At 44.0% G+C, this 12,576-nt stretch overlaps 1 protein-coding gene across 2 annotated transcripts in view; it reads right to left on the bottom strand.

Moving 5' to 3' along the window:
- Positions 1–6,708: 6,708 nt before the first annotated feature.
- Positions 6,709–12,576, bottom strand: part of PSME4 (proteasome activator subunit 4) — an 85,208-nt gene continuing 79,340 nt past the window's right edge. For both annotated transcript variants that reach the window (XM_072140554.1, XM_072140555.1), the window contains 4 exons: positions 12,007–12,169; positions 10,500–10,633; positions 9,629–9,766; positions 6,709–7,655 (listed from right to left, as the gene is read on the bottom strand). In XM_072140554.1, the coding sequence (XP_071996655.1) occupies positions 9,632–9,766; positions 10,500–10,633; positions 12,007–12,169 (432 nt within the window). In that variant the 3' untranslated portion in view covers positions 6,709–7,655; positions 9,629–9,631. The remainder of the gene's footprint in view (positions 7,656–9,628; positions 9,767–10,499; positions 10,634–12,006; positions 12,170–12,576) is intronic.

Genomic DNA, 12,576 nt, shown 5'->3' with positions numbered 1-12,576 from the left:
GGTTGAGTGGGGGTCAGATAGCTTCTTACCATCAGATCTCGGAGATTCGAGGCTCTTTTCGGAGCAGTCGCTGGATATGTGGGAACAATTTGTCTCAAAATTGGGTCAGATCTCAAGACTGGCCAAAATTTCTCCAAGGCATTTGTCATCATCTGCCATTGATCATGGTAAGGAGTTGTGAAACGTGGTGGTTGAACGGCAGGTTTGTGTTGGGATGGGTGTGGATGTAGCAGGGTTACTCGGTCGGTGTACCTGGCCCGTCTATAGGCTCTCTTGATGGAACGTCTACTGTACCCTCGATCCAAGAATCTACGTTGCAGGTCGAGTGCTTGCTGTTCAAATTGGGCGTCCGTGGAGCAGATCCTCCTGATCCTTAGGAACTGCCCGATCGGGATGGCATTAAGGACGCGTCTCGGATGAGATGAAGAGAAGTGAAGGTAGGAGTTCACCGACGTCGCCTTTCTGTAGATATTCGTGTGAATGAAGCCATGATGATCTCTGGTTACTGATACATCTAAAAAATTAACTGAGTCAGTGTTGCACTCATAGGTCAGCTTGATGTTACGTGAATTGGTGTTAAGTCTATCAATAAAGGCCTTCACAGCCGACTGATCACCCCTCCATATGAACAATATGTCGTCGATGTACCGGATCCAGAGAGGGATCCGGCACACCGACGCATCATCGGATAGGAATAGCTCCCTCTCCCACAGCCCCAGGAACAGGTTGGCATATGAGGGGGCACAAGCTGCCCCCATAGCTGTTCCCTGGAGCTGCAGGTAGAAGGAGCCGTTAAATGTGAAGAAGTTGTGACCGAGAACAAAATCAAGTAAAGACAAAATGAATTGTTGTTCAGATTCCGTATAGTCGGTCATTCTCAAAAAGTAGGCGACTGCTTCGATGCCATCCTGGTGCCTGATTGACGTATACAACGATTCAACGTCGCATGTCACGAGGATGTCATCTTGGTCAAGTTGGATTCCATCCAATCGCCGGAGGAGATCGGTGGAGTCTCTTAAATACGAGGGGAGGTTCAGTACCATAGGTTGTAATATGGAGTCAATATATTTACATATCTTGTCAGTGAGATTACCTCTCCCCGAAATGATAGGTCTTCCCGGGGGATTGGAGGCATTCTTGTGAATCTTCGGGAGAAGATATAGTGTGGAGATGGTAGGGTCCTTCGTGTAAAGGATGTCGGCGACGGATCTTGAAATGATGTTCTCGTCAATGGCTTTTTCCAGAATATTCAACAGTTGGGATCTAAAAGAGGATAAGGGATTAAATGTCAACCTTTTATAACACGTTGTATCTCGCAATTGTCTGTGGGCTTCCCTCACATACATCTCTGTAGGCCATAATACAACATTTCCCCCTTTATCCGCTGGCTTGATTTGGATGCCTTCCAGTGATCTAAGTCTTTTGAGACTAATCCTTTCCTGTGGGGAGAGGTTATCATTTAACACTGAATGTGGTATGTTTTCAAATTCGCGTGTTACTGCGTTTACGAAAACATCTAAGACTGGACATGTTGAAAATGGGGGGAATCTCTTAGATTTAGGTCTGATACTCGTGGGGACTTTATTGATGTTCAATGTACTCGTGGTTTGCTGTTCTGGAAAAGAGGAAGGGATTACCTGTACAGAGTCGTTTTGCTCCAACAGAAGCTCATCCAAAATCTGAACCGCCGCTACATCCTGTGTGTCCGTCAGATGTGGTGGGGTATGGGTGTCATCATTCTGATTAAAAAAGAGTCGTTTGAAGAAAAGATTGCGAGTAAAAAGATGTAGATCTTTTACTGCTGTGAACAAATTAAAGGGAGAGGAGGGGGCAAATGTTAGACCTTTAGATAATACCTGTAAATCAACAGGTGACAGATTGTGAGATGAAAGATTAATTACCTTGAGTCTATTGTGATGTTCGTTTGGCCTATCATATTTTGTTCTTGATTGTCTCATCATGCCCATATCTCTCTTGCGCTTCTGTCTGAAGCTATCGGTTTGGGAACGCCCAGAGATGTCACTCCTATTACTTACTGATGAGTTTGAGGAGATTGAGGAGATCGAAGGTGATCGCTCCAAGCGAGCTCCAACTGGACCCCTCTGCCATTTGTACATTTGCTTGCCAGATCGATCTTTTTGATCTCTATGTAATTTGCGTATTTTGAGATCATAGATGTCTTTCTCCCATTTGTTGAAGACCAATTCCATCTCTTCTGAAAATTTACTAAACTCCTCTGCAGACATCAGAGTCTTTAACTGTTCTTGTTGAATGTTAATCTCTGCGTCCAGTGTGGTGATATTCTGTGTACCAAGAGTGATCAGAAGCTCTAAGAATTTTCTTGAAGCCATGTCGCACGCCATTTCCCATTGTGCACGTATGGACTCATCTTCAATCCCAAAGGACGGGAAGACCTGCACTCTTAAACCTCTCGGTATCAGACCGTTAGTCAAATATTGTTCCAAAAATGCTCGGTTCCACCATAATTTCAATCTGCGATGTGATGATGATTTTAGTTTGCTTTTGAGTGGTAAAATATCTGCTCTTGTGTTGGGGCCCATTTCGCCCGTTTCATCCTGAAAAGCCTGTTCCAATTTGTTTTTCCATGATAATTCCCTGGTCTTAAAATCCATTATGGATGGACTCTGTGAAGAATGCCACAGTAAGGATACAATTATCACAATAAATGCAATAAATGAAGAATATATGTATTAGCGGGGTAGCAACGCCCCCTTGCTCATACAGATAAGAGTTGTACCAGGAATATAGACTCCCCTCTTATGACACATATAGATCAGCAAACCAAAGAGAAAAAAGGGGAGGGGAAAATGAAGACTGAAAAGACGTGAAATAATATTGAAAAAGTGCAGAGCTTTATTGAAATACAAAAAATATATAGGATAAAAACATAATCTAAAAAACAAATTTGGAGGTTGGCTGCAGGAGACAAAAGTTCATATAAACCAGGAGCCAGAGAAACAGGTAATTATATCATATCGTGAGAGGCATGTTAGTAACACAACAATTGCACAGTGGCAGTATGTATGCCCAAAAGCATTAATACTAGTCAAATGTTACCAGCAGCATCTGCAACATCACATGGAGACAGTTTACACAGATTGCATAGTAGCAATATATGTGCCCAAAAAATTGGCGATATTAAGGTAATGTTGACATAAAGATCATCAAGTGACTACATAGTCATTAACCATGGCAGATACACATCATAAAGAATGCAAAAGCCTGTACTCATAGCTACCTGGTCACTAGGAAGTACCCCAACGCGCGTTTCAACCCGCCGGTCTTTCTCAAGGGGTAATATGCCATAGACCCAGCCCAGTATTTAAATGCTGTCTGACCAATGAAAATGCCGGAAAATGAAGATCACCTGGGAATGTGGCGCATGGCTGTCGGCATGTGTCTGCAACGCCGGCCGGGACGGGCGATGACATCACCGAGGCGGATCATATGACCGCGTCATGTGATCTCAGCGACCCGCCTCCCGGCTCGGAAGATGCAGGCCAGCGGCCGGCTGTCATGCGCACTAGGTGAATGGCCCAGAGGAATGCATGGTGTCAAAGAGGTGAGTATTATTATTAGCAGTCGCTGTGACTGTGGAAAATCTCAGGTGTAAGTGAATGAATGTGCTGAGTGCATCAGGGTTGTATATGAAAAAACGAAGTGAGTGATGTATGTGCACATGTTTAGACCCAAAAATAGGGTCTTATGATGGGGGTGTGAGTGTGAGAAGAAGTGTACATATTGTGTGACAAGTAAAGTGTTGCGTGTTGCAGCGGTGACGGTGTGTGTATGACTGAGGATGTGCCGTTGCGGGCGATGTTGTAAGTGGTGATGGGGAGTGACAGCCGCTGTTACAGGGAAGTGTAGAACCCAGGCATCACCTGCGTGAAGGTTGCCGTGTGTGATGTGAAGAACAAAGGGGTGAGTGATGGAGTGGAGACGTGGGATGTGGTGTGGCCTGTACAGAACCGCGGGAATAATTTTAGAGTGGTTGAGTGATAGAAAGGCGGTGTGAACGTGAATGTGGTGAGGGACAAGTGGGCAAGTAATAATACTCACCTCTTTGACACCATGCATTCCTCTGGGCCATTCACCTAGTGCGCATGACAGCCGGCCGCTGGCCTGCATCTTCCGAGCCGGGAGGCGGGTCGCTGAGATCACATGACGCGGTCATATGATCCGCCTCGGTGATGTCATCGCCCGTCCCGGCCGGCGTTGCAGACACATGCCGACAGCCATGCGCCACATTCCCAGGTGATCTTCATTTTCCGGCATTTTCATTGGTCAGACAGCATTTAAATACTGGGCTGGGTCTATGGCATATTACCCCTTGAGAAAGACCGGCGGGTTGAAACGCGCGTTGGGGTACTTCCTAGTGACCAGGTAGCTATGAGTACAGGCTTTTGCATTCTTTATGATGTGTATCTGCCATGGTTAATGACTATGTAGTCACTTGATGATCTTTATGTCAACATTACCTTAATATCGCCAATTTTTTGGGCACATATATTGCTACTATGCAATCTGTGTAAACTGTCTCCATGTGATGTTGCAGATGCTGCTGGTAACATTTGACTAGTATTAATGCTTTTGGGCATACATACTGCCACTGTGCAATTGTTGTGTTACTAACATGCCTCTCACGATATGATATAATTACCTGTTTCTCTGGCTCCTGGTTTATATGAACTTTTGTCTCCTGCAGCCAACCTCCAAATTTGTTTTTTAGATTATGTTTTTATCCTATATATTTTTTGTATTTCAATAAAGCTCTGCACTTTTTCAATATTATTTCACGTCTTTTCAGTCTTCATTTTCCCCTCCCCTTTTTTCTCTTTGGTTTGCTGATCTATATCAGTTAGTAATAGGTCCGAGCTGGACGATACGTTTCCTGGTCCTCACCCGTCCGGACTGCCGAAGCCTTAGTCCCAGTGAGGTCATTCATGCATTATCGGGGAGGGCAAGCAGATAATCCTGCTGTAACGGCGCTGTTCTCAGCGGCTCAAAGTTGTCAAGTAGCAGTACTAGTACTAATACTTAAGCGAAGGGGACAGTCTTCTCCTTTTCACTGGTTTCACTCTGGGAGGAGCGCCGGTGGTGGAGTAATTTCCCAATCCGGGATGTCAGGGCCCATTTGTATGGGATCTCTTAGTTTCGCCAGGAGCGGTTTCAATTGGTGGCGCTTGTGCCAGGTGATCCAGGAGAGGTCTGCAAAGACCTGAATAGAGGCGCCCTTGTATGACAAAGTGTCCAGTATTCAGGCCTTTAGCATGATTTTCTCCTTCAGCTCATAGTCCGTCACACAGCAAATTATGTCTCTAGGTCTTATAGTGGACCCCTCCCTTGGTCCCAAGTGCTCGATGGGCCCTGTCTAATTTGATTTAGTGTGATCCAGGTTCGCCCAAGATATTGTTGAAGATTGGTTCCAGGACCTCTTTCACCTCTTTATGGCCTTTTGGCGCATGGACTCCCTGAACTCTAACGTTATTATGTCTGCCCCGGTTATCTAGGTCCTCAATGTGGCAGCTCATGTCTCGTATGTCGCAGGTTTGGTCTACCACTGAGTCCCGCAACTGGGCTACATAGGATCTGGTAGCATTGTGGGCCACCTCCAGACACTCCACTCTGTCCACTAGGGACCGCAGGTCTTCCCTGCCCGAGTTTAGCTCAGTCCGACATATATCTTTAACTTCTTCCACGGAGTCCTGACGGCTGTGTTGGAAGCTCTTTGTGCAGAACAGCAGGGCTCAGGGGACGCTGTTAGTAAAGCAGCATGGTCAGGGTGCTGCCCTAATGGTGCCTGCAGGAAGGCCGGGGCAGAGCAGTCCCCGTGGTATGGCTGGCCCAAGATAATGGCCCCTGAGAAGTTGAGACCTCGCTTACCAGGCTTTGGTGATGGCGGGCGGCATCGGTGTCTGGGAGTCGGAAGCCCGAGGAACGGTCTGCTGTTGCTCCCTTGTTGCAAGCACTCTGTCCCCGCTTCTGCAGCCTTGGCGGCGCGGGTCTGGGGCTTTAGCGTCCGATTGGCCTGTCAGAAAGCAATCCATGCCGGGATGATAGGGTATGGCTGCTGTGGGTGACATCTGGCACCTTTTCTCCCCCTTTGACCGGTCTGGTAGGGGATGGTCAGGTTTATGTCGCTGTGGGTGACTACCGGGAGCTCTCACTCAGATGTCCATCTTCACGCGGTGCCAGGACACGCTCCACCCCCAATCAACATTTATTAACCCCTTAGTGACCAAGCTCATTTGTGCCTTGATGACCCGATAACAGAGGAGGCGGCGCACAGCTGGCAGAGGAAGCAGAGTTTCTGCATCCTGTGCTGTTGGATGAAATGAGAGCCCCTCCCCTTTTTCACAGACAACTGCTGCAGGAGAGGGAGAGGCACAGCTCTAACACTGTGTGTGGCTCTCAGATGTGGTGTCTGGTCATGTGACTAAAGCATCAGTGGTCTGTACAGAATTACTGAGCACAGGTTTCAAACAGAGGAACGAAGGAATATAATTGCCTGTACAAGCATCTATGACACTCATACAGGTGTTAATGCAACCTCTACACCGACTGCTCTGCTTCCCCCTTTCCTCAGGCCAGAGTCTAAACACTTTTATATAATCTGCAGCAAGGGATACTGGATATTAGACTTCTGGGAGTTGAGGAATAATGAAAATACACATTAATAAACACAACTGTTAGAAACAATCAAGTTTATTTGGTTTTAAAATAAACTAAGTGTACAATTGAAAGAACGGATTTGGCACTACGCTATACAGTGGTTACACCTGTGTGCTGAGTGCTGGTAAATCCTGCACTGGGTCTCTGCTGTGCTTCAAAGAATCACTGGGTCACTTGCTCAGCAGGTAGGCAATAAAAATAACAGCATTCCTCCAAGGAACACAGTACACATCTTTACACAGGGAAGATGAGTTTGCCAAAATGAGAATTATCTCCATGTATATAAAGTACCTTGCTAAAAATGTCACCTAGTAACATACAATCAGCAACAGGAGTATAGCACAGAAAAAAAGCTGCAAAAAACGCAGATGTTTTGTTTGTATGTATGTATGCATATCCATGTGTGTAGATACACATTCTATATACACACAGACATGCATACATGAACTAAACCCATGTAAGTGCTTTCAACTAAGGGCAAATAAGGGAAATAATTTAAAAACACAAAAATATGTCGGTGTGTCACCTGATACTAAGCCGAGATCTAGCCGAAATGTCTGCGACGCTGCTCTTTACATACCAAATGCTGTCATTTCATGTAAAAGGTTGTAACCTGTACATTGTTTTACTACGGTTTCTACATTTTATACAGTTATATAACACATCTGGAAAAAAAAAAATAAAAAAAATTATATTGAGTCCTTGTGGTATGCAGCAAATTAGTCGCTTAATAATGTCCTTCTGTTTTCGGATACGTCAGATGTGTTCAAGGACAAGTATCGTCCATCCATTAAAATTGCCCCCTCAGGCGCTTCTTCTATTGGTCTACCATGAATAATAAATAAAACAAAATAATAAATCACACATGGGCAGCTGAATGCCCAAAATTAAAAAAAAAAAAAAAAGTGTAAGATGGGCCTGGGTCCTTCACATCGCACAGATATTCCTCTTTATATGGCGACCTGAGAAGAAGACATGAACATATTGATTAATCTTCCTGCATCATACGATTGTCAGACTACACCATTATATGTGTGCAGAACCTGCACTGTACTGCTGGGAAATGGGCCTCATGCACATAACTGTATGGTCTATTCTGTATATACAGCTGTATTCTGGCCATAAATACGGGACGTATTGCAACAGTATGGCAACGTATCGCACCGTATCCGTATAAAATATGGTGGGCTGGCAGATGACGGATGGCTGACAGAATGCACCTCGCACTGGTTCTGGATACTGTACATATATACAGCAGCACAACCGTATGCAGCACATATTTAGGCTAAATTCACACTGTGCCCGCAGTACCGTGAAACGTAGGCTCTGGGGAGAGGAGGGGATGAGCTCCTCTCAACCCCGCCATTCTTGCGCCATATTCCTAGAAAGATAGGACATGTCTATGGCTATGGAAAGTATGGTGCCGCATGTGTGCGGAGCGGTACCGCTCCATATGGCGCTGTGGGCCCATTGCCGGCCTATTGGGGACGTATATACGTCCCCCAACGGCCATGTGCATGAGGGCTCAGCCCATATTTTATATGTTCCCAATGACTTCTATGGGCCGGAAATACAGTGTAAAATTGGACATGCTCTATATTTTTATACAGCTTACTTGCGGTACACGGTAGAGAATACGGCCATGTACATGGATGGCTGCATTGCCCATTGGAACGCGTGGAGGTGTATTCCGGACGTATATTCCGATGTTTTTATACGGTCGTGTGCATGGGGCCATGCAGCTTCACACTGCGCTCCTGCCTCCTGCTTGTAAGAGCTGGCAGGGGAAACCCATCACAAGCAGCCAAGTCAGGTTACAGCTGCATCATAGGAATAGGAGACTCTACAGTAAGAGTTTGGGGACAGATGGCTTATGTCACCGCTTCAAATACTGCCCATAGGTACGACACAGAGCAATGCAAGTGCATTGTGATGAAAGGCACCATGTACCATAGCTACAATTAGGGGAATCATATTGGACTGGAAAGAATATATAATGCATACAAATATACATTTTTCTTTATTACTCTTTGCTACACTATAGACAAAACAAACATCTTGGCTAAACTGTTCTATGACAATATGCAATGGATGCTTCATGTAGAGCTTTTAATACAAATGTGAATACAGCTTTAATTACAAGAATGTGTAGCATTTATACACATTTCCTATAGAGGATTTTTGCTTTGTATGTAGTTCATAGACTTTTATAGACATTCATATATCCACATCTCCGTTAACATGTGATGCAGAACACTGGGGGGAGATTTATCAAGCTCTGTGCCATAAAATAGTAAATTGTGCCAAAATAAAAAAAAAAAAAAAGTCTAAAATGATTAAGCACCCGATTAATCATCCACCATCAGACACGGATTAATCTGGAGCAGCAGAGATCTGTCTTGTCCTACTCTGCACTGGTGTAATATGAGACATTGATAAATCTCACCTTTTTTGTATGTAAACCATAATCTTCTCTTTTTTTAATGATGCCAATACAACAGATTGAAGAAGGTGTTTAATGTTTTGGGTCTTTTGACCTGTGCAGAGTAGAGTAGGGAATAATCTGGAGCAGCAGAGAACGGTCTGTGTCTAATGCTGGAGTAAAAGACTGGAGAGTCGTACTCTGCATCTCATGTTAGTTTTCGGAAGAGTCGGAAAACTGCCCGAAAATGGTCTAAGGCTGCATTTGCACTAACATATGCCCAACCAGCTATGGCAGGGTATACGTCCAGCGTGCTGGAGAGGAGGAGGGGTGACCTCTCCTAACTACAAACAGATGCATGGCGTACAGGCTGTACACATGGGGAAAGGTAGGACATGTCCTATCTTTTCCCCCCATGCATGGAGCGGTACAGTGCCACATGTGTGTGGCACCGTATCGCTTGTTGCGGCCGTTGCCATACATACATCCCCCATATTTATAGTGAAGCCTCACCTGTTATGCATAGTAGCAAGGAGAGACCAAGAGATCAGTCAGTACCACTAACTGGTCATCTGTGAATTGCTGTTTGTGTTCCTGCCAATTGTCATGGTGCGTCCTCCGGAAATTAGACAGGGTTTTCTTTACAGTCATCTAAAAACAGATCGCAAAATGAAGGCAACTTTTTAAAGCTGGTAACAAATGACGGTTGAGTATTTTATAATGTTTTTGAGGCAGATCCTAGGAAATGCTATAGTAGGTGTCTGGAATACAAAACACATGGACAGGGGCGCAGTTGTGCATGAAGACTGTGGGGACCATGGGAAACAGCACGACAAGGGGAGGATTGGATGCAAGTCTACGTTTTAAAAAACCAAGCAATCCCTTTCATAAAGTGTTAAATGTAAACACTATAGCAACGTCCAATCCAGTTATTTCCAATTCTCTTTCTACAAGGACAGATACACGTGCCTTTTTTTGTAAATGGACAGCACACGGCTGCACTAAATGCAATATTTGTTAATTGATCAGTGCCCCTGGCCATTATTTTAATGGTCTTTGTGACTGGTCCTTTAGAAAGTAGAGCATGTCCTAGAAAGAACCATTTTCCACAGATCATATATAAGGATCCTTAAAAATTGATGCCAGACTAAAGCGAATCAGACGTTAATCTCAGTTTTTCATGGGTGATTTTGGCCATATTTGTCTGCACGTAACCCAATTCTACATTTCGGCTTGGATGTATTGATTGCCTTATCTGCCCCATGTAAAGCATATATAAAGACGAGACTAAATTTGCCTGCCATTCCTACTGATCTTAGGAACTCAAAGTGATCTCATCCATCAAAAGGAAAGCCTAATACTAATAGAGAGCACACAATGTTACCTCTATGGGTTGTGGATCATTGAGATGTGCACTAAGATCCATAAGTAGCTGTGGCATCCATGTAGGGACATCATATGGACTGGACAAAATGCAGGCACTGAGCCCTAGAACTCCTGCATGGCGTTTAACAAGATCTGTAGAGAGAAAAGCAGTATACAGATAGTATTGTCTAATGCATTTATACTGGATTTATACTTTCCCACTATGAGCATCTATGAAATTAACGGACCCTTAGATATGGGCCTTTTTTTTTTTTTACCCATTTCCAAATTATTTGAATGCCTGCGAAAGGACCAGTGTGATGCTGCAGTCACAAAGCCGACCACTCGGACCCCTGGTCTACGTATTATTAATGTATATTATTGGATGGGCTGTCCTGTAAGTCTTACTAGCGATGGTAATACAAAGCACACCACTGACTTAGTGGACTTCCAGTGTGCGGATTCTAGAAGTTCTTTTCACTATACAGGAGCTTAGTAAGAATTGCTGTTCACCGTTTTGCTGATCCAAGGGGTCCTTGCAGTGGTATCTCCAGCAATAAGACATTTATCCCCAATTTATGGATAGGGGATAATTGTCAATAATAAGACATTTTTTAAGGTGTTCTTTAGTATAGCCAGCTCTTTCCTATACAACCCAAAAGGGAATTCTGAGATAGAGGAAGTTTTCTATATACGGGTCCAGTGATTGTTCAATGAAATTACTGGATGACCATTGACTGTACTAGATGCTACATAATACTTTTTTGGAAACAGGCATTAAGTGATTACATCTAACCACCAGGGGTCCCATTAATGCCTCCTCCATAATCTAAAAAGTAAAAAAATAAATAAATTGTATATATATATTTTTCCTTTATTGTGTCTATCCAAACAAGGGACATTGGGAAGCAGTGTATAAGGATTAAATGGATGTCGCAATTAGAATGTAATGTATGGTAATATGTTTATTGTCATTAATGTCACACAACGCATTTCGGGGTGTACTACCCCCTTTTCAAGTGTAAAAATCTGACTGATGCTGTGGGTATAGGGTAGTTTTGTCCAGACCCAATACCCACTGCATCAGTTGAATAGGGGGTAGTACACCCCGAAACACATGTGTGACGTTAATGACAATAAAAATATTACCATACATTACATTCTGAGTGCACCATTCATTTTATCCTTACACCCTACTTTCGAATACCCAAGGCCTGTCCATCTCTCCCGCCCCGGTGTTCTCCTTTCTGCCCCCATTCGTTTCAAACAAGGGACATGACAAAGACATCAGGGGGCACATTTATTAAAATGGCACCAGATTCAACTTTTTTTTGATGCACCCTTAACATGGAGCATGCAACACATTTCTGTTGGGCTTTGCATGTTAAAAGTTGCGCACTGTCAAACTGAGCACCAAAACGCCCATTTCAGAGCATAAATTTGTGTTGCATGAAGCATAGGGCAGCCGCGACAGAAAAGTAAATGTTCCCCAATATATAGTAAGCAATGCACCAGAAGAGACCAACCTGCTGATGGTATAGTGTCCATGGAGGATCCAAGGTCTCGCTTGCGTTTTTTCGGAAGTCTAGTTTTGCAGAGCTTCTCGAAATGTTCTTGCATAGCTGCATCCATGGTAAGGAAGTTACACTGTAGAAGACCACTCAGAGTAGTGGCGGCCATTTCTCTCACCTAAAGACGAACATATGGAGGTAAAGATTATAAGAGAATATAAAATTGAAAGAATAACAAAATCCAGAAGTTAGAAGTTGCATTGTGTAACTCAACATAGCGCCAAAACCCATTTGTAGACTCTAACTTTAAAGGAAATCTACCATCAAAATCAAGCATGGATAAACCAGGGACACTTAATCATAGATCCAGGCACCGTGACTGTGGTTATCTTCTTATATTTGTTACCCATCATTCCTTCCTTCTAAAATCAACCATTAAAATTATGGTAATGAGACAGAAAGGGATAGTTATCAGAACCCCATCCATGCTGTAATGTTACAGGCTGTTAAAACTGTGCAGGAGCACTTCCCACTGTTCACGAAAACCCCCTGCTGCTGGGAGGTTATATCAGACCGAGCAAGGGG

This window comes from Engystomops pustulosus, chromosome 3 (assembly GCF_040894005.1).
Source record: "Engystomops pustulosus chromosome 3, aEngPut4.maternal, whole genome shotgun sequence".
Classification (NCBI taxonomy): Eukaryota; Metazoa; Chordata; class Amphibia; order Anura; family Leptodactylidae; genus Engystomops; species Engystomops pustulosus.
This window is presented reverse-complemented; position numbering and strand designations above follow the sequence as displayed.